Source organism: Pinus tabuliformis, chromosome Q (genome assembly GCF_031772625.1).
Source record: "Pinus tabuliformis cultivar Carrire ecotype Pingquan chromosome Q, CPIR1, whole genome shotgun sequence".
In the NCBI taxonomy this organism is placed as follows: Eukaryota; Viridiplantae; Streptophyta; class Pinopsida; order Pinales; family Pinaceae; genus Pinus; species Pinus tabuliformis.
In genome coordinates this window covers 372,292,130-372,314,443 of record NC_142296.1, presented here as the reverse complement: position 1 = coordinate 372,314,443, position 22,314 = coordinate 372,292,130, and the positions used below count along the sequence as shown (strand labels likewise).

The following is a 22,314-nucleotide window of genomic DNA, read 5'->3' as shown; positions in this document are numbered from 1 at the left end:
TTATGAAATCGCATCATTGTAATGATGAAAATGAAATTAACTCAGACAAAGAGATAAAGCACACATAAAAACCAGACACAAAATATTGGCAGAAAAAGGCTAAAGCCTCATGCTTCTCTCTCACTCTCATTCATTCATTTTAAAATAATTGAATATAGTGTCACAAATAAATAGATGAGAGATAGTGTTCTCAAGATAGTGCGTGCTATCTTAGACACTTTTGGTTGAGATAATTTCTCCTTTGGTTGAGATAATTTCTCACCAGACACACACCAATATAGGAGTTACCTAAACTAACTCCTATCTTAGAGGAACAACCCAAGAGTTAGGCACAAATTCCTAACTTGTAATATTTAATTTATTAATTTATTTTTGGATTTATTATTGTTTTATGAGAGAGGCTAACATTCCCCCCTTCAATGATAAATCCAAAATAAGAACGAAGAACCATCTTCCAAGTTCTCATGTTGATCCTCAAAAACATTGCCTGAAAAAACCGCCAAAACTGGATGCTGGAAAAAACTCAAATCTGAAGAGAACATGAATCAGCTGCATGCTTGATTCATCTCTGAATGTCGCTTGACAACTCCATCACGTGCCAAGCCGCAAAAGGATCCAACTGTCCTTTGTTTGAAAACAGCATCCGGTGTCCACTGACACAATTTTGATGAACGCCCACTGGCGTATTTGCTGATGATGATCGCCCACTGGCTGATGATGTTGAAAAACAACTCAATGTTGCTTTTGCTATGATGAAAGCTGCTCACTACTGCTTTGGCTGTCGATCGCCCACTAGCGAATTTGCTGATGCTCACTGCTGATGAAAAAAGCCCACTGGCTGATAAAGATGCCCATTGGCTGTTTCGTTGATGTTGTCGAGACTTTCAGTCTGACAATCACTTGTCAATTTCATTGACATTTTCCCCCCTTTGTCAGCTAAAAGGAGAGACAATCTTCTCCAAAATATATTTGAACTCCCCCCCTTCAGGTGTAGGAGAGTTTCACTGTTGTACTCCCTCGTTCAACTGCATGAGAGTACCATCATCGGTTCACTGCTGGCTGTACTATGTGTGATTGTAGTCGGTTGTAGAACTGAGATAACCGTTTGACTGTGGATGACCATTCCCAAGGATCGATCCATTCATAATGTATCTTTAATCTGGTTGATTTTTGTTGCTTGCGACATTTTTCTGAGGAATGATTGGGCTTGCCACAATGGCAACAAGGATGGAGATCAAAACATTGATCTTCCATATGACCGGCTCTTTGACAATGAGAACATTTCGGTTGGACTTCAACTTCAGGTTGCATGCAATTCTGTGTGTCTGCAACTTTCTCAGAACCTATTGAGGTGAGTTGTTCAAGAAATCCTGCACTCAAAAACTTAATTGGCTTGGAATAATCTGGGATATGTAAGTTGGTGTCATCAGAGACATATCCTAAGCCTTGTCGATTCTTGTTATTTTGAATCTCTTCCCAGGGCTTGATGATGGATTTGGAAGAAATTTGAATTTGATCATCAACAACTTCGACACTTGAAGTTGTTTGGATGAGTGATTTGGAATCAACATCTTTATCTTCATCTGTATGGTTGAATGACATGGAAGAAGCACTCTTTTGTTGCAGCTCATCTCTTTGTAGTTGCGACTCTAGTTGAAGAAACTCAATGGTTTCATGTGTTTGTTGTAGATGTCGTGAAAGATCAACAAGAGTTTCTTTGCTGATGTGCACCATGTCTTCATCACTGGAGATGATCAAAATGTGAAGAATGCTTAACAACTGAATATGTTGCGCCATATGAACTTGCTCACTTGAAATCAGGCTGTCTTGTCATAGATGTCGTGCTTTGAACTGTTTCACTTGATTTTGTTACTTAAATGACAGGCTCACTTGTTATGGGACTTGAATGGCATGCTCGCTTGATTTGTTGCTTATTGTACTTGCTGAGAACACTTGCTAGAGTTGTAGAACTTTCTTGCTTAAACTCTGGAATTCACGCTCGCTTGATGACGATTGTGTTTGTGTGAATGCTCACTTGCCTTACTTGATGACTTCACGCTCACTTGAAGGAATAGCTACGCTCGCTTGATGTCGATCTCAACTTGCTTGATTGGTGTTAGAGTTGAACTTGTTTGGTTGCTTTGATGGTTGTTTCAATGATCTTCACTCTGGCTCACTTGAAGATTTGAACCTTGTACAGTTTTGACACAAATTGCTTGAATGAATACTCACGCTCGCTTGCAGGAGATGTGAACTTGTTGTTTGTTTCATTTGGAGTTAAAACTCATGGACTCACTTGATTGTGCTTTAAAGGAAGGGTGTCGAACACTGTCAAAAATGCACCCAAAAAAGCTTTCAATGATTCACTACAATGAATTCAATTTGACTCAATTCAAGACTTGGGTGTCAGTTTCAACCGAGAATGCACCCTTACAATTCAATGTAATTTGAGTTTGATTACAAGTGCAATAATGTTGATGTAGATTGTGCTCTGAAATGTTGAAGTTTACAGATTCATTAACTTGAATCTAGTGATGTAGACTTTGCTTTGAAATGCTGGAGTTTGCAAATTCATGAACTTGATTGTATTGAGTGAATTTGTTTGTTGAGGTAGAATGCCGATGTTGAAAACTTTGATGAGTTGTTGTATGTGTGATCTTGATTATCCTTTCTTGAAGCTATTTTGTTACAAGTGTTGTGCTTGCTTTATGTATGTGATATTAGATGAAATTATTGATGTGTCACAACTAGACACAGACCAAAAAGCAAAAACATGAAGCCATAAAAAACACTCCCATCACAAATACACATGGTGTACCTAAGATCCCCTTATTCAATTTCGGGCGGATCTTGGACACAATCACCACAAATAATATGTCTTTATTGAGTATTGAGATCATCAACCTTTCATCTTTTACAACATTGCCATAAAAGCTTTCTCAAACAATGAGAATTTGACACTCACAAATTTGGAAGAAAATGCGTTCAAAAACCTGACTCAACCTCCTACATCAATCAGCTCTCCTTTGAAAAATCTATCACTTCAAAGATTTCAAAAATTAAAGCAGCATTTCTCATCTCTCATCATATTCACCATTAATTCTCTCTTCGTCCCAAATATTATTCTCCACTAACTCTAACCCATTAAAGTTCATGAAAACATTAAGTGTTAAACTTCATTCTCACCCCACTCATTCTCTCACATAATGTGAAAATTAATTCACTTACATGTAATTTCTTCCCCACATTCAAAATTAAATGATATTTATGTTGTTTCCAATCACGCAATCTCCACGTACATCATGTAGAAATACAGTGACTTCCTCCAGAAGAGAATATCACTGATCGACAGAGGGCATGATCTCTTGAATTTTGATTTTTCTCCAACACGAGCTCCTCTTTGCAACTATCAAATGTGTCAGAGTTTCTAATATTCTCCGAATATGTGCCAAGATATCAACGAAACATGAAATTATCAAACAAAATAACCTCTGAAGAATTGAAACATCACTTCCCCATAAATACCAGATATTTTACTCACCCTTATTCATAGCCATGAAAGAAGATATGTCGCTGTATAATTGAACTCAAAATCTGACTGCAATTCTATACGACTCCGGTCAACAGAATTTGTTTGTGAGGGCTAGAGTTTGTATAATGACGACATCCTCAATCTCTTCGGATTTCTATTCGATTCCCAGCACAAATCTTCACACACGTTGGCGACGATGACAACCTTCACGTTTGAACTTTGTACAGCAGGTATTGTTCTGAGCAATCTTCACAACAGTCCAACGCAGCTTACTCAATGCAAGAACCCAACACAATTTTGGTCAATGCAGCTCAACATAAATAGCCAAGCACAGGGTTCAATACCGCTTTTAACGCAGGCCTCTGCAATTCTGCTGACTCCTCAGGGTCAAAATTATACAATCCAGTGTTATAACAACCTCCACGACTTCACAACTTCTCCTCAACAGTCATACGGAATTCACTTCAACACTCACTTTGGTAACACGCTCCTCATAAGTTTTACCAATATTCTGGGCTTTCAGCTGCCTTTTCCTCTCATTGCGCTCCGTTTTGGCTTGTTCTAATTTCCTCATCAGCGCACTCACGGCATCCGAGAGAATTTCTGCTCTGACTTAATTTGTAAGGAATACATCCGCATCCTCCGGGAGTGTAGATAGCACAGAAAGATATTTTGATAAGAATTGTAATAGCTTCATCCTCTTCTTTTCTGACGTAGAAGAAAGATTCTTCAATTTCTGTTCCTCACACAGCTGATGCTCCAATGCGGGTCCTCACATAACGGATGCTACAACTCGGAATTTGGAATTTATTTTAGCTCTCTCCAAAGATACAACAACTTATGCACCATGCATCCACTGCAAACTGCTTCCTCAATGCAACACCATCAACTAGATCTTCAACGCAGTTCTCCACGCGCAGATCTCCAGACTGCCAATGCCAGCTTCATTTCTTCGCATGTCTTTAATTTCCTTCCTGTGGGAAGTTATCAAAGCCTCCTCTTGCTCCAGCTAGTATTGCATTTATGCGCAGAGCTTGTGCTTATACACATAATGCTGGTGCAGGTAATCGTCAAAGATCGAAATCCAAACTTTTTCTCGGTAATCTGGAGCAGCAGATGTCACAGTCCAGCCTCGTATGGTGGTCGATCGAAGTCTAAAACTGTTTACTTCTGGTCTTATGTATCCTTCAGGCGTGGCTCTAAGAAAAAACCGATTTCTACAACAACCCCACACGTTGGATGGAAGAACTTATAAACTTAACCTCAATAAAAAGTGACTTTCAGTCTCGACAAGGAAAGAGATATCAATACTCCATCTTAAGCACGTGGAATCCTGGAGCTTACGCTGATGCAATCTCAATCACAAATCTTCCTGCACCACTAATTCCCAAAGCCGCCACAACTTTCTTGCTTTTATTCATGTCGATTATAAATCATATCACTGAAAAAAATGAAAAACCCAGCGATTTCAATTTTCGACCTCAGCGGGTACTTTCCAATCCTAGCTCTGATACCACATGATGAAAATGAAATTAACTCAGACAAAGAGATAAAGCACACATAAAAACCAGACACAAAATATTGGCGGAAAAAGGCTGAAGCCTCATGCTTCTCTCTCACTCTCATTCATTCATTTTAAAATAATTGAATATAGTGTTACAAATAAATAGATGAGAGATAGTGTTCTCAAGATAGTGCGTGCTATCTTAGACACTTTTGGTTGAGATAATTTCTCACCAGACACACACCAATATAGGAGTTACCTAAACTAACTCCTATCTTAGAGGAACAACCCAAGAGTTAGGCACAAATTCCTAACTTGTAATATTTAATTTATTAATTTATTTTTGGATTTATTATTGTTTTATGAGAGAGGCTAACATGTAAGTAAGTGGGTTTCTTCTTGTCACAAGTTTCTCACACTCATTGCTCCTGTGGAATGTGTAATTATTAATTAAATATTCTTTGTGTTTACCTACTAATGGTCTGAATTGTTGAGTGTAATTTATGCTTGTTTAATCTAGAAGCTTTGGTCATTACACATTGCAGTGATTCAACTACATGATATGTCAAAGCAAAGATTGAAGGTAATGGAATAAATCAATAAAAGAACCATGAAAAACATTTAATCAACACATTAATAAAACTAGTAATTATAAGCTTTGTGACTGCACATGTAACATCGGCGTTTTGAAACATTTATGATCTTGGGTTGATAAATTAAAGTAAAATCTAAGACATCCTAGGCTCATTATGTTGGAAAATGTAACTAGGTTTGCTCTTCATAATTATTTTTGTACTTGTATCAATATACATTTCTTGTAAAAAAAAAAGGGAAAATAAAATTTATTATTATTATTATTTTTCTAGTCAAGCATGTTCTTCATGCTCCTAGGGTCTAATGAGTTAAGAATAAATTTATCTTGTGTCAAAGTCCCATTTGGACTATTTTGTATCAAGAGAAAAATAGTTTATGAGTTTAAAAGAGTCATTTTGACCCCCAAGACCAAGTCGGCCATGCAAGGAAAAGTTGGCCTAGAAAAGGCCCAATTTGACCACATGGATGGCTATAAAAGGAATAGGGTCCATCCACATTTGCACACTCACTCACACAAGTTCGATCTCTGTGAAAGAAAGAAGAAAAGAAGTGTGAAGGCCAAGGAAGAAAGGATAATTATGATTTTTTGCTTGTTTATGCCCACATGTGCGAGATTTTTAGGGCTATTTTGCGAGCTACAGGGCCGAAGTTGGAGGTGTGAACTGCAAATACGAGTTGCAGGGTCGAAATCATGAGATTGACTAGATTTGTTGAAGTCTAACCAATGTTGACTTTGACTTGTTTGAGGAAGGTTATGAAAGAGGGTTGGCATGTTGCCTGTGGAGGTATTGGTCTTGGTCTTTGGGGCTTGTATGTCTCACTTTGATCTAATTCTATAAGAAGAGAAATTGTTTGTGTTCCCCACCTTATGGGGTTTTGCCCTCACTTGGAGCCTATATCTTGTGTTCTTTTTGTTATTGTTATCTTCATGCAATATATGTTTTGGTAATTGCTTGATGAAGAAGATATAATAAAAGTAATAAAGGGCCAACACAATCTCACATGTAATTATCAAGTAAGAGGACTCAACCCTAATCTACAAGTACATTTATTTCTCAACACATTAATCCTAGACACTACTAGAAGTTGTTAGGTGGTTTGGGTCAGGGTGCTCGCTAGTGGCCCGAAATCTTGGATGTGTGTTATATTGTTTCCACGTGTCATGGGGTTTGGGGCAATGCCCCGAATTTTTATTTTATTTTATGCAAACCAAATAATAGTTGGGCAAACCCAAGGATGGGGGACAAACCAAAAGATGGTGGGCAGACCTACCCATGGTTTTGTGCATGGTTTTCGTGCATGGTTTTTGGACACAATGGTTTTTTCCCATGGTATTTGTAGATCCGGTCAAGGGAGCTACGAATATGTTCAAATCCAGGGTTAGTAGATTAGGGTTTATGAATTCTTCGACGTGTGTGTGTGTGTGTGTGTGTTGTAACATTAAAAGGAATATAATGAAACTTTGATTTGGTACTCCCAGTTTTGGGATCTAGGGAAAAATCTCAATGTATATTTGTTTTATGTTCTCGCCATTATATATTTTTATGTTTTAAGAATTCATTTACATATTATTTATGTACAAGGTTAAAACCTACATGAAATTGGAACTTGGAGATGAGACCTTCCTAGCAGGAGGGGCGTAGAAACTAGAGGAAAAGAGGAACACCCAAATATTTGGAAGGTAGAGTACAACCAATGAAACCAAGAATCTGCATAATATGGTGTTTCATAGGGAGCAGAGTATTGAAGAAGAAAGGTTGGGATTTTTGAAAGTTAATGGAGGAGCTAGAGGCTTCGGAGAAAGAGTTCAATATACACAAAAAGAGAACAAACTTCCTTAACAGTGGATTGGGAAAAAAGGAGGGTATTTTCCACAAACTAGTTATGTGTGAGGGGGGACAAAGGGTTGAAGGAAAGCCCCTTGATTGTCCCAATGCTTTGACCAATCTTGAAGGCTCTACCTAAGCCTTTCACCATGAGCATAAAGAGAAAGGGGAGAGGGGGTCACCTTGGAAGATACCACAAGAAGGTATGAAGGGAGGAGAGGTGATCCATTAACCAGAATGGAAAATAAGGAAGAGGAAATTGAGGCTTAGGTCCACTGCGCCCAAGAGGTGTGAAAGCTAAATGCTAGAATAATCACGGATATGAATTCCCAACTAAGCTTATTGAAGGCTTTGAACATATCAAGCTTTAGTAACATGCCTGGAATGCATGAGTACTTGAGGGAGTGAAGGGCTTCGTGGGTGAGAATAACATATTCAATTATTTGTCTGCCTTCTACATAACCAGATTGCTTCAGATAGACAAGGGATGGGAGGAGGGGCTTGAGATGATTGGAAATCACCTTGGAGATAACTTTGTAGATAACATTGCAAAGGGAGATGGGATGAAATTAGAGGGGTCAACAACATTTTCTTCCTTTGGCACCAAGGTAAGGAAGGTGGCATTAAGTGCAGGTAATATGCTAAGAGATTTGTGAGAAATTTCGACAAAATGACAAACCCTTTTCCTGACAATAAGCTAGTAGTGATGGAAGAAGTCAAAGGTGAAGTCATCCAATCTAGGGGATTTTTCAAAGGGAAACTACATTACGACTTCCTCAACTTCCTATGGGAAGATGGGCCTCAACAGGGCATTGTTTTGTTCCTTTGTAACCAAGCAGGGATATGACCAGTGATGTGCTAAATGGAGGCATAATAGTCAAGGATGGGGTTTGTCATAAGATTGTTGTAATAATTATTAAGCTCCTATTTGATATTTGAATTAGAGTGGAGCAATGTACCTTGGGAGGAATGTATATTGGAAATTTTATTGGCGTGTCTTTGATGGATCATGAAGGGATGGAAGAACTTGGTATTTCTATTCCCTTCTTTGATCCATTGGACTTTAGATTTATGACACCAGAGAATTTCTTCTTGAGAAAATCTTTCCTCCGGCTACTGTGATTTTCGTTGTTCCTGAAATGTCAGAGTTTCATTGTGCCCCTTATTGATTATTTGTTGTTGAACAACCTCAATTTGTGCCTACAAAGATATATAATGTTGGAAGATACTACCAAATACCTCTTTGTTCCATTAATAAAGGATGTTTTTGAGGTTCTTTAAGCATTGTTGAAATTGATACATGGATTTTCCTTTCTGAGGGTCTAGTGTTGCCCACCAAGCCCTAATATTTTCCTGATAGTTTGAATGTTGTAGCCAAAATTTTCTCAAAGTAGAAGGGAGTTTTCTTAGGAGGTTGGTGAATAGAGATGTTGATTGCTATGGCCAAGTGGTCAAAACCTGTTGCTAGCAGGATGTATGCTTCTACATCTTTTCCATATAACATAAGAGATTCAATTATGAGGAAGCAATCTAGTCTGCAGGGTATTTGGTGTTGTCCTTCCCTCTTATTTTTCCATGTGTGCAAGTCATTTATGGCCTCTATGTGTTAAAATTGGCAACTAGGGCCAAAATCCATGTGGGTCACCTTATTTATGGCAACTGATATTTTCCTAGATTCCTCTTGTCGAGAGGTGCAGGATTGATCTAAAGGTCATCTGATTCCGACAAGTATTTATGGGGATATGAATTTTTTTGTATTTACTTGACAAATTATCAAGGTCGACTAGCAGCTAAATGTGTGGCACACATGCCCAACAAATCATATAAGTAAAAGTGAGTTTGATTCATTATCAACCCATCTCATCTCAACTCATCTTCTCTCTCCTCATCTTATTGGGCAAGCAAAGGAGCAGCTTCTCACATGTGCAAGAAGAAGGACGAATTAGGGTAGCGTTGACTGATTTAGGGCAACGTTGACTTTATGGGCAACGTTGGCTTTTCTAGGGGAGCGTTGACCAAGGGCTGACATGCACTGACTTTTTGGGGGCTGCGTTGACCAACACTGACCTAAAAGTTGACTAGTGTTGCCTAGTTAGGGTTGACCACAAATTACTGAACTTTGACCCTTGTTTTGACTAAGTATTGTGGACTGTTTTGGGCTGCTGAAGATAGTTGTTGAAGACCGAGTTCTTCAAGTTGACTAGAAGTCAATGCAGGGTTGTTTTGACCAAGTTTGACTTTGCTGATTTAGGGTTTGTTGCTGTTGTTATAAAATTACAAAATTCTGAATTGTACTATTTCTCTTTGCTGAACTATTGAAGATTAAAGAAGAATCGATCAAAGGGTTTCCCCGCATTGGGGTTTGTCCCTGGTTAGCCACCACATCTTGTAACTCTTGTCTTGGCTTGTTTTTTATCGATCGTTTAATGTTTTATCTGAAGTTTACTTTATGTTTATGTGATTCCTAAACAGTGGCTAATAAAAAGATTTGAAGTAAACCGCTCTAAGCATAGAACATACCATAATTTAACATGGTATTGGACCTGAGGTGAATACAAAGCCCAAGCAAGAGCAAGAGCTAGAGCAATCACCGAAGGTTGTTGAAGCAATCTTAAAGAAGTCATGGGGTCCTCAGTGCACTTCCCCGCCGAAGACAAACTCCATGAGAAGTCTGACTATCATGGATGGAAGATGTCTCTCGATCTGACATTAGAAGAGCAGGAAGTGTTGAACCATGTGAGAGGCAGAATTGTTGAGCCTACATCAAATGCATCTGCTGCTGTAAAGAACAAGTGGACCAGGGAAGAAGTCAAAGCAAAGAAGATTATCCGGGACTCTATCGACAAGCACCTGGTGGCCTATGTTTCCGAACTGACCACCTCCAAGGAAATCTACGATAGACTCGTGAGTTTATTTAAAGTTAATGATGCAAATCAAGTTTTGTTCCTTAGAAATAAGTCGAAGGAAACTAAGAAGGGCAAAGATGAGAGTATGCAAGCATATTTATTAAGGATCACCGAGATCAAGAATGATCCCCTATTTATTGTGGAAGTAGTTCTTGACAGGGAAATGACTATCACAACTCTCGAAGGGCTGCCACCTGAATGATATGTATTCAGGACTACTCTTCTCAACAATAATGTAATTCCTGGATTTGAGGTATTGATGGCAAGATGCATTCAAGAAGAAACAAGGATGGAAGAGCAAGAAATGCACTCACTTAAAGGCAATCCCTCTGCCTTTTCTTCTCATGCTAAAATAAGAAATCATTCAAAGGCTAAATCCAAAGGAAATGTCGGATCGAAAGGTGGAAGAAAAGGATGATGTTATATTTGCAACAAAATGGGCCACTATGCAAGGGAGTGCCTTGATAAAAGGGACTCACACCATGGTGATGATCAAAATCACTCTCAAGGAAATCAAAGGAATGGCAGGTCCAATGACAGAGGTAAAAGGAATGTTGGAAATCAAGGAAGAGGTCAACCCTTCAAGAAGGCAAGAAACTCTAGGTATGAATCTAACGTTGTTAACAATAAGCAAGATGAATATTATCTACCAGCGGCCCTCTCTACTACTGCTCCCCGGACTCGTTGGGAAATTGGCTTATTGATAGTGGTGCCTCAAGGCACTTCACTGGTTACAAAGAAGCACTCTCTAATCTAATAGAGGAGACCAACCTGGAAATTGTTCTTGGGGACAACTCAAAATATCTCGTGAAAGGCATAGGGAATGCCACTCTTCAATTGAATCAGGGAAATGCAATTCATTTACAAGAAGTCCTATATGTACTTGATCTCAAAAAGAACCTGGTGTCCATTTCTACAATGGAAGACAAAGGCTACAAGGTGGCCTTCATCGATGACAAGGTATGTGTATGGAAAAATAACTTCAAAGATGCTTTCACTCTTGGGTCTCGAGTTGATTCATTATATCAGGTCGGAGGAAGTCCGCTGGGTGTCATGTCTTGTGACACATCTCCTCAACTCGAACTATGGCATCGGAGGTTTGCTCACCTTCATTATAAAGCTCTACCTAATGTGAGAAAAATGGTGACCAGGACGCCCGAGTTCAAATTAGAGCAAGAAGGTGTATGTCCGGGATGCGCCAAAGGAAAGCTCAAAAGAGGACCATTCCCCTCAAGGCAAAGCAAGACCTCCGATATATTGCAGTTGGTTCACTCGGAAATATCTGGTATGATGCCTGTGAACTCCTTGGGAGGATATTTATATTACCTCACTTTTATAGATGATTATTCTCGCAATACTTGGATATACTTCTTGAGAAATAAGGATGAAGTGTTCTCTTGGTTTCGTCACTTCAAAGCCTTGATCGAGAATCAAATCGAAAAGAAGATCAAGATCTTAAGGACTGATAATGAGACTAAGTATGAAGAGGGAGACCACAACATCATATACTCCTGAGCAAAATGGTGTGGTGGAAAGGAAGAATCGTACGATTGTGGAAGTTGTCTGTGCTATGCTCCATGATCAAAGACTTCCGAAGTTTCTATGGGCCGAAGCTACGAATACTGCCGTATATGTGCAAAACTGATGCCCTCATCAAGCATTGGGTTCCAAGACTCCTGAAGAAATGTTCACTAGTAAGAAACCTGATGTATCTCATTTTAGAATTTTTGGAATTCCTGTATATTTTCATGTGCCGAAGGAGAAAAGGAATAAATTGGGTACATCTAGAAAGAAAGGAATCTTCGTGGGCTATAGCGAAAATACTAAGGGCTATAAAATCTATGTGGTTGGTCAAAGGGAAGTCAAGATTAACCATGATGTCACCTTTGATGAAGATATGGCTCTTAGCAAAGTTGACAATCTTCCTACTTTAAGGGGATCTAAAGAAGCTGACACCAGGGAACCGAAGGAAAAAGAAGATGAGATGATGCCCAATGTGGAAGAACCTATGGATCCTATTGATCCGCCTCCGCAAGAGCCTTCCTCTTCTAGGAAGAGGCCTTCATGGCTAAGGGGGACACTTGATGATGTTGAAGGACACGTTGCACCTAGGGGAACTTTCCGGGAAAGTAAGAAGCTGACCAGGTATCAGGGATACTTGACCATCATGAGCACGGTCATCTAAAATGAGCCTTCATCATTTGCAGAAGTTGTCAAGCATCAAGTTTGGAAGGATGCTATGACTGAGGAATATGAGTCCATCATGAAAAACAATGTCTGGGATGTGGTCCCCAAACCCCAGGACAAAGCCGTTGTCACTTCGAAATGGCTTTACAAAATAAAGCATGGAGCCAATGGAAGTACTAAAAAGTACAAGGCTTGTTTTGTCGCTCATGACTTCTCACAGAAGGAAGGTATATACTATGACGAGATATTTGCACCTGTTGCCTAATATACCACCATTCGCTCGATCATAGCCCTTGCTGCTTCACAAGGATGGAACCTACATCAGATGAATGTCAAGGCCGCATTCTTTCATGGTTCAATCAAAGAGGAAGTCTATGTGGAGAAACCCGAAGGATTTGAGATTCATGATCAGGAATCTCATGTGTGCAGGTTAAAGAAAGCTTTCTATGGGTTGAAGCAAGCACCCCGAGCGTGGTATGAGAGGATCGATAGCTACCTGATGAAGCTGGGATTCACTAGGAGTGAAGCCGACCCTAAACTTTACTTTAAGGTTGAAGATGACAAACCTATCATACTGTTGTTGTATGTTGACGACCTCTTTCTGACATGTGTATACCCTCTCATTCTCAAATGTAAGAGGGAGTTGGGTTCCAAGTTTGAGATGAAGAACTTAGGACTGATGCACTATTTCCTAGGACTGGAAGCCTGGTAGAAACTAGGGGAGATTTTCCTATCTCAAGAAAAATATGTGGTGAAGATATTGGATAGATTCGGTATGGTAGACTGCAAGCCCATGAATACCCCAATAGAGCTTGACTTCAAGAAGTTAAGCGGTAGTGCTGCTGGACCTGTTTTATAAAATGCTACCGAGTATCGTCAACTCATTGGAGCATTGATGTTCTTGGTGAACTCCCGTATGCATATATGTTTTGTAGTCAACACATTGAGTCAACATATGGTTGAGCCTCACCACACACGTTGGATTGGTGCGAAGAATCTATTGAGATATCTTCGTGGCACAATCATTCATTGGTTGAGATACACTATCGGAAATGTGAGACTACATGGATATACCGATGCTGATTGGGCAGGTAGTGTGGTGGACCGAAAGAGCACTTTCGGGTGCTATTTCTCTTTGGGATCTGCCTCAATATCCTGGATGAGTAGGAAGTAGAAGTCGGTGGCTTTGAGCACCGTCAAGGCAGAGTACATTGCAGCTAGTATGGCCTCTTGTGAGGCGGTCTGGTTACAGAAGCTTTTTAGTGAGATGTTTGGATTTACATTGGATACTACCATGATCCTGTGTGACAACTAGAGCGGGATTCATTTATCAAGAATCTTGTATTTCATGATCGCTCCAAGCATGTTGATATTAGGTACCACTATATCCGAGATATGGTGCAACGGGGAGCAACAAGGATCCAACATATCGGTACAAATGAGCATGTCGCTGACATTTTGACGAAGCCCCTGGGAAAGGTCAAATTCTTCACTTTCCGATAATGACTTGGTGGCGTTGAGAGACCCTCTTATGAGGGCCATGTATGATGCATACATTGAACTCTGGGAGCTCCAGGGGGGCACGGGGTACTTCTTGGAGCGACATGCGACCACAGGGCGACTCACCCTCCCCTGGTGGTGCACTATGTACAGGGTGAAAGGTTCAACCTTCCCTTATGACACCCCGTGGTGACTATGGGATAGGATGATTAGTTCTCCCGTGGCGACTGTTGGACAGGATGATTCGTTCTCCTGTGGATAGGATGATTAGTTCTCCTGTCGAGGCATCCTACCCATGCAGTCTGGGACTCATGGTAAGTACCTCTCATCTGATCAATGAGTAGGGAAATGCGGTTAGGGACCATTAGTAGTACTATCGATGGATGCATCGTTGTATCTGCCGTACTCCCTATGCCAGGACAACCTCCATTGGTTTGGGATCAGTGAGAGTGGTGTGACACACTTTGAGATTGACTTTGGGTCAGTGGAGGATGGTATGATACATCCTCGATCATTTCTTCTTCTTCATAGTTCAACAGAGCAGAGTAGAGCCAAGTAGTGCAAGGCAGTGCATTTAATGGCAAGGATAGGACCGATGGTCAGGCGGATTAGCAGATGGAGTTCTCCCTAGTTAAGAGGGAGTGTTAAAATTGGGAACTAGGGCCAAACTCCGTGTGGGTCACCTTATTTATGGAAGTTGATATTTTTCCTAGATTCTTCTTGTCGAGATCTGTAGGATTGATCTAAAGATCATCTGATTCCGACAAGTATTTATGGATATATGAATTTATTTATATTTACTTGACAAATTGTCAAGGTCGGCCAACAGCTAAATGTGTGGCACACATGCCCAACAAATCATATAAGTAAAAGTGAGATTGATTCATTATCAACTCATCTCATCTTATTGGGCAAGCAAAGGAGCAGCTTCTCTCACACGTGCAAGAAGAAGGACGAATTAGGGCAACATTGACTTTCTGGGAAGCGTTGACTTTTTTAGGGATGCGTTGACTAGGTTGCGGGTTGTTTTATGGAGTGTTGACCAAGGGCTAACATGCGCTGACTTTTTGGGGGTTACGTTGACCGAATTTGACCTGAAAGTTGACCAACATTGACTAGTTAGGGATAGTCGTAGATTACTGAACTTTGACTGTTGTTTTGACTGAGTATTGTGGACTCTTTTGGGCTGTTGAAGATAGTTGTTGAAGATTGAGTTCTTCGAGTTGAATAGAAGTCAATCCAGGGTTGTTTTGACCAAGTTTGACTTTTCTGATTTAGGGTTTGCTGCTACTGTTATAAAATTATAGAATTCTGAATTGTACTATTTCTCTCTGCTGAACTATTGAAGATTAAAGAAGAATTGATCAAAGGGTTTCCCCGCATTGGGGTTTGTCCCTGGCTAGCCGCCACATCTTCTGTCACTTGTCTTGGCTTGTTTTCCGTCAATCGTTTAATGTTCTATCTGCACTTTACTTTATGTTTATGTGATTGATAAATAATGGCTAATAAAAAGATTTGAAGTAAGCTGCTTTAAGAATAGAACATACCATAATTTAACACTATGTCAATGAAATTGAAGTCTTTGATAAAGATGCGAAAATCTGCTAGTTGTTGTTCCTCATGTCAGAGTCCTCCTTTTTTTCATGTAGGCTTGTAATGAGGTTAAAGTCACCTCCCATAATCCATGAATACACTCCGTGGATAAAAGGGGTCTGTCTCAACTCTTGGATGAAAGCTTACTTGGCTTCTTGCATTTATGGTCCATAAACGTTGGCGAGGAGTCTTGATTCCTAAGTTCCCAACACCCTGAAGGAGATTGAGATTGTTGTCCTCGTGGCAAAGCAACTTCGTATGATTAAGCTGTGGTGGTTCCAAAGTATGGAAAGTCCCCTTGCTGAACCTCATGCATCTATAGTAGTGGAATCACAAATGAGCCAAAATTTATTTGCTAGAAGTTGAAGTTGTTCTGCAAAGCATTTTGTTTCTTGTAGCATGATAACAGCTAGATTGTCCTGTTTTATTCTGTTGCGTAAGAGTCTTTGTTTGCTCTTTTTCTTTTTTTCCCGTATATTCCAAGAGACTAATTTCATTGGGAAGGGGGTGAAATGGGTTATATGAGTCCATGATTAAGGCATTTTTTTCAAAGTTTACTAGGAATTCCCCTACTCCTTGAAGTAAGAGAGCATTGCTTTTCTCGCCCTTTTTCTTATCTTCCTTCTTTGTTTCTCTTATATGGCTTGGTTTTGATGGAAGCTACACCAAGACTTGAGGTGGCTACAATGGTGCCATGTCCTTTTGTGGAGGCATGTTTCTTTCGTTGATAGGTATGTTCCACCTGCTGAATATGGTCACGAGGAATCTCATCTTTAGGTATTGTTTTTTGCATGCATCCATGATCTGTTAGAGATTGATATATGCTAGCTTAATGTCTATGTTTTCCAATTCCTTGAGGTCCTCAGTTTCCATGAGCATTTAGTATCACTTTGTAAGATATTTGCTTTAGTGTCCCATAGTCTTCTTTTCTTGTTGCCATCTTGCTCATCCTTTGAGGAGATAGTCTCTAAGGTGGGATGGTTGGTAGTATTTGAAGAAAGCAAAGGAGAAACCTGGGTGGCAAGGCTCAGGGATGTCTATCACTGCATATTGGTTTGTAGTGGGATATGATCGTGATTCGATTGATGTTGCTTATGAGTTGAGCGTCGACGAGAGGGGGCTTTCACATAGCCCTCAACATCTTTATTTGCTTCAAACCCTGATTTTTGGGGATGATTGAGAGGGCAGTATTATAAAAGATGTCCATGTTTGTGACATTTAAGACAACGTAAAGGAATATGTTCATAGTTTGGAAGATGGTTTTAGGTCTTCTCATTGTGGCGAAGGCAATTTGAGGTACAAATAGGGTTAAAAATGTCCATGTAGACATAGATGTGAGCGTAGGTAATCTAATGACCTAGTCTAGTAGCTTCAAAGATTTTAGTAAAGGAGCCAATGGAATCCCTTATGCCTTATAGGGTTTCTTTGTGCTAGTATTCTAGTGGTAGAGAGTCCAAACATATCCACACGGGGGTAGAGATAAAATCTTCTTATTCGAGGTTAAAACGATTCATCCAATAATGCTAATAAAGACTTGAAAACCAGAAAAAGTAAGGTCCTTTCTCAATCAGACTGATTTTAAAAGATGACAGTAAAAAATCCCTTAGAGCCCAATTTTAGGTCAATATTTCATTTGGTTTTCTAGAGGGTATTTATCCATAAGACCAAGTCCTTTTCCGTTGGCCACAGGCCCAAGAGCCTACCAATTATGGCATGATCCTTCTTGTAGTTGATGAAATCTCCAGTTCTTTAAGACTTAATTCCTTACCTAGGCGTGTCAACTGCTTAGGGGAGGCACTGTCCCAACTTACATGGCACAAAGGGTGCTTCCTTGATCATTCTTGGTGGTTTATGGTTGGAATTTTCATACCCTTGTCATCTGGAGGGTCTAAACCCTAAATGATGTTAGTGGTTGGCACAGGCTGAGTGGAGGGTCCGCCAGAGGATCATTGTGAAGGGCCTATTTTTACAGGATTGACAACTTAAAGAACAGGGCCTGCAGCCCCTGCCCCCCGAGGAGGTGGTCGTGGGGAGTGGCAAGGGTTTGGCTACAAATGGGAGCAGATGGAGTTGTAGAGTGATTTTTTCCTTATTACGCATTTATTATTAATTGGATTTTTACCTTAGTTGATTTTTATCATTTTCCCTTGCCCCTCACCTCTATTAGAAACTTGTGTCTGATTTCTCCAATTTTTTGATTCTTTAATCCAAATTTTGGATCACATTGTTAAAGGTTGAATTAACGTCAGAGGATTAGTGGGTCATTAAGTTGGGGCAAGTTAAGGGGTTCAACTTTAGTGGGTTGGTGAGTTCAAGTAGTTGAGGGTCTTAAAGGTATAATGTGTTTGGTATTAGTAGGTTGGGGGTTATATAAGTTAGGTGGTACACATTGATGGTTACAAGTTAGTGGTATCAGGTGTGTTGCTTAGGTGCATTAGGTGGGCGAGGTGGCTTAATCCAATACATGCAAATCATTTTCAAGTAAGGGCATATAGGTACTTTGACAAATCCACATAAATGGTTCTTAAAAATGTAGGCATTTCAACATACAATTATGGGGTCAAGAGTTAGGTTTGTGGGTTAATGATTTGGGGTTGCTAGGGAACGGGGTGTTAGTTAGTAGTGGGTTATGCACACATGTGTTAGAAATTGAATACTATGAGTTAGTCATGTATTGACCATTAGGGGTCATGGGTTAGTGGTTAGGGGTTAATGGGCGAGAGTTGAAGCCATTAACAAGCTATACAAGTTAGCGTATTATGTGTTTATAGGTTGTGGACTAATAAGCTATGCATGCGTGGTTCAAGGGCTAGTAGTTTAGAAGTCAAAGTCCATATGGAATATGAACCAATGAATTAAACACCAGGGGCAAAAAATGTGGGGTTTATGCATGCATGGGTTAATATGGTTATGGGGTATGAGTTGGTCTTTTGTTGTGAATCATCCTCATGCTTGTTTTTAGGGATTTAAATTTATAGGTTGATGTGATCAAATCCTCCTTCGTGGAAAAGTTTTGTACATGTGTTTAAATAATGAACAAGTGAATATGTTGCATTTACGGTCTTGGAGTTTTTTATGTCTTAAAAAATTCTCACATTATTTGTGAATTTCATTCTACATAAACATCTAAGTCCACATTCAAATATTTGTTAGATGCATTTAGGGTCTTGGAGTGGTTTCTATAACTTAAAAAAGCCCCACATTAATTGTGAATTTCATTCTTCAAAAACATATAAGTCCACATTAAAACAATTGTTAGAAAATTAGTTCCAATGAAGTGCTTGAAATGAAGAATAACATGCATCCTACAAGGAGGTAAAGGAAGCTTTGTGTCCGCGACTAACGTGAATGGATGGATACGTGTGACCATATGAATCATCCAACCATAACATTTAACATTGATCCACGTCATTTACTAAACCTCTCCCTCACACTACTCACCTACATCAATCACAATTGAAAATCTTTGATGAAATATATATAAAAGAAAGTTCCTTATCCATTTAAAGCTTGATATTCATAAAACATAAGGGACATGGATAAACATAATTTATACTATGGGTGAGGAGCATAATATTAAAGTAATAATGTTAGCATTATGACAACAACACCTATACAATAGCCATATGGTAGCATTGAGAGATTCACATACATGTAAGAGTGATTATGGCATGACATGTTGGCTTTTTGACACATGTCACCGCAAAAAAAAGTCACATTAAACTGTATGACCCATGACAAATTGATAGAAAACGTTTAGGTTCAATGTTGAGATGAATAATATTTATCTTTGACAAAACACACCTTTTATTCCATTGTTATCTATATCAACTTTCTAATTTATGCAACATCTCTCATACACTTGGCTTTATCCTTTTTTCCCCATTTAACCAAGCGCCCCACTCTCCAACCTTAGGTAAGGTTAGGATATTCTTCAATGCTTAAGGCCATTACAACAATATGCTCGATATGAGCTCAACATGTCATTAGCGGGAATTGAACTTGGGTGGGGAGGATAACAATCATTCCTCTCAACCAATCGAGATAAACTTAATTGACACACCAAGCTTATCCTTGCATCCTAACATCTCTAATTATATTTAATACCTTGGATCCTTGCTTCCATCCACCAAAGATTATTGTATAACAAGATATTAACATAGATACAAACCTAACAACCACTACGATCATAACAACATAATCCTTCAATCTAAATAGGATATTCCATTAATCAATATCCTACTTCACACATATGTAATAACAATTGATTCTCTTCCTTCTGGATTGATCATTGAACAATGATTTATTTGTGTTGATAAATATTTGACTATTAGAAATACATCACCATGTTGGTAGTCACCACAAGTACCATTAACACAATATCTTAGGTTATAAAATGCATGACAGGTATAGTGAAAGAACTGGACCCTTGGGGAATAACTCTTATTCTTTCCCTTTGCTTGGTTCAAACCTTGTTGCATGTAGGACACATGGACTCTCAATCTTAGATAAAGGGATTAGTTGGGAGGAGAATCTTGTCCCTTATTTTGGTGTATAATTTTATTTCTTGCTACTTGCTTGATTGGTTGAAAATTGTTGGCACTTGTTTGCATTTAACTACAAGTTATGTTCAATGAACTTCACGTATGCATGCAACCTTTCTCTCTCTATTCATGTGAATTTGAAAAGAAGCTTAAAGGAATTAGTGCATCTTTATTCACTGTTTAAGTGAATTAATTATGTTCAATGAATTACAGGTATGCCTGCAACCTTTCTCTCTCTATCCATCTGAAGGTGAAAAGAAGCTTAAACAAATTAATTGCTAGTTGAGTTGAGAGGCTCATTCTATAACCCAATATGATGTGTAACGATGTCCATCCGTCATCAAAGTTGAAATTTTACTCATGTAGGCCAAAATAAAAATTTTAAAAAATTAAATAACTATACAAAACATTTAAATAATGTGAGCCCATAAAAAAATTTGCATGCCAAAAAATTGGATCCCTCTCGACTCATGTTAGATCTGTATTTAAAATAGATCTATGCTCATTATAAATTGTAAATCCATGATGGCTCATTAATTAGTTAATTAAATAACAAATTAGAATAATATAAATGGTTAATTTTTTTTTTGTAATTTACCCCTAATCCTCTCATTAAGAGGTTGAAAATGTGAGTTCATTACCTATTAAATGGGAGAATCAAATCTCAATAAAGAAATAATAATTATTTTATCAATTAATTATTGTAACTAATATATTAGTATAGATCAATTTGTTATATATATTTAATTATATAGATTAAATTATAATTATTTTAATTCAAATTTATTAAATTTATAAAAGATAATTAACCAAGATTGATATATTATATTAATGGAAATATAATTTTTAAAACAATTAAAACTATTAAAAAAGTTTGCTATTTCATTTTTAAGAAGTTAAAATCATATATTATGACCAAAATTTTAAAGACAAAATTTCATATCCATAATAAAAGTCTAACCCTCAATGCAACTGAAATCAAGTTTATAACAAAATATATACCAAAAACATAGTATAACGAAATATAACAATAAGCGAGTGCCATGTGACTGCAATGAAGGCATAAGATTTAGGGGAGTACTTGGCTCAAATGTTTTTTCATAGGGTTTAAGCAAAAGGAAATAAGTTTTCCCGCTGCTGCATTTGGTTTCGGCTTCTCTCAATGCAACAATCGCGAAGCTTCAAGGTCCTAATGCTAACCTCACAACGTCAGAGGTTCAAGTCATATCTATAACACTTTGCGGCACCTGCTCTAAAATACCAAGCAGCGTCTTCTCGTTGTTCTTTGGCGGACCTGAGTTTAGAACTGTAAACATGGTTTCTTACAGACAGCTTTTGTCGACGGTGGAATCGGTGTTGATGGGGCCCAAAGCCTTACCCCATGAGCGGGCCGAGCTCATGCACATCCTGGGTGAATGCCTGCCTGATTTTAAGAAGTTTCTGGAGTACCCGGTAAGTTTATATCATCTTCCTTTGTTTCTCAGTACAAATTGTAATATATCTGGCATTTAGTCCACAGGGAAATTTAAATCCACATCTTAGTTTAATGCATATTGGGAAATGACCTAGACTTCAATATTTATATGCCCCAGCTGTCCTCAATACTGTAAATGCAAAATATTAAATCTCAGTATGCACCCAAATATTCATGGCCATGCCAATTTGTGCAAAACAGCGTTCAATACCGTAAATATAAGATATTACATCACAGTATGTATCCGAATATTTAAGGTGTATGAGCAATTAACACCATTTCATCGGCTTCCTTTTCTATCACTACGAGTTTGGATGATGGGATCTGACTTGTATCTTGAAACGTCGACGTAGGTAAACTAAACACAGTTACTCCATAAATTAATGTTACCAATAAATACAAATTGTTAGTTAGCTTTTGAACTTCTTCTTTCTATATGCCCATGTATTTATCCCCTTTACCATTTTCACTTCCCTTACCGCTTTCCTTTCCCTGCACCCCTCTATATCTTCATTTTTACAGTTCATCAATGTGTTTATTTATCACTAGCCTAGATTCATCTTACCTCTAAATCTCTCAAGCACGGAGAGATCAAATCTCTCGAAGTGCCAACCTTTTTTCAAATATTTCACTCTAAAAAAGGTTTGCATCCCA

At 38.6% G+C, this 22,314-nt stretch overlaps 1 protein-coding gene across 4 annotated transcripts in view; it reads left to right on the top strand.

Annotated features, from left to right (window-relative positions):
• Window positions 1–21,220: 21,220 nt before the first annotated feature.
• Window positions 21,221–22,314, top strand: part of EMB3142 (nuclear pore complex protein (DUF3414)) — a 447,780-nt gene continuing 446,686 nt past the window's right edge. For 3 of the 4 annotated variants that reach the window (XM_089384462.1, XM_089384463.1, XM_089384460.1), the window contains exon 1: window positions 21,223–21,638. In XM_089384462.1, coding sequence (XP_089240588.1) covers window positions 21,501–21,638 — 138 coding nt within the window. In that variant the 5' untranslated portion in view covers window positions 21,223–21,500. Of the gene's footprint in view, window positions 21,639–22,314 lie in introns of all 4 variants that reach the window. The other variant, XM_089384461.1, reaches the window with a different exon arrangement.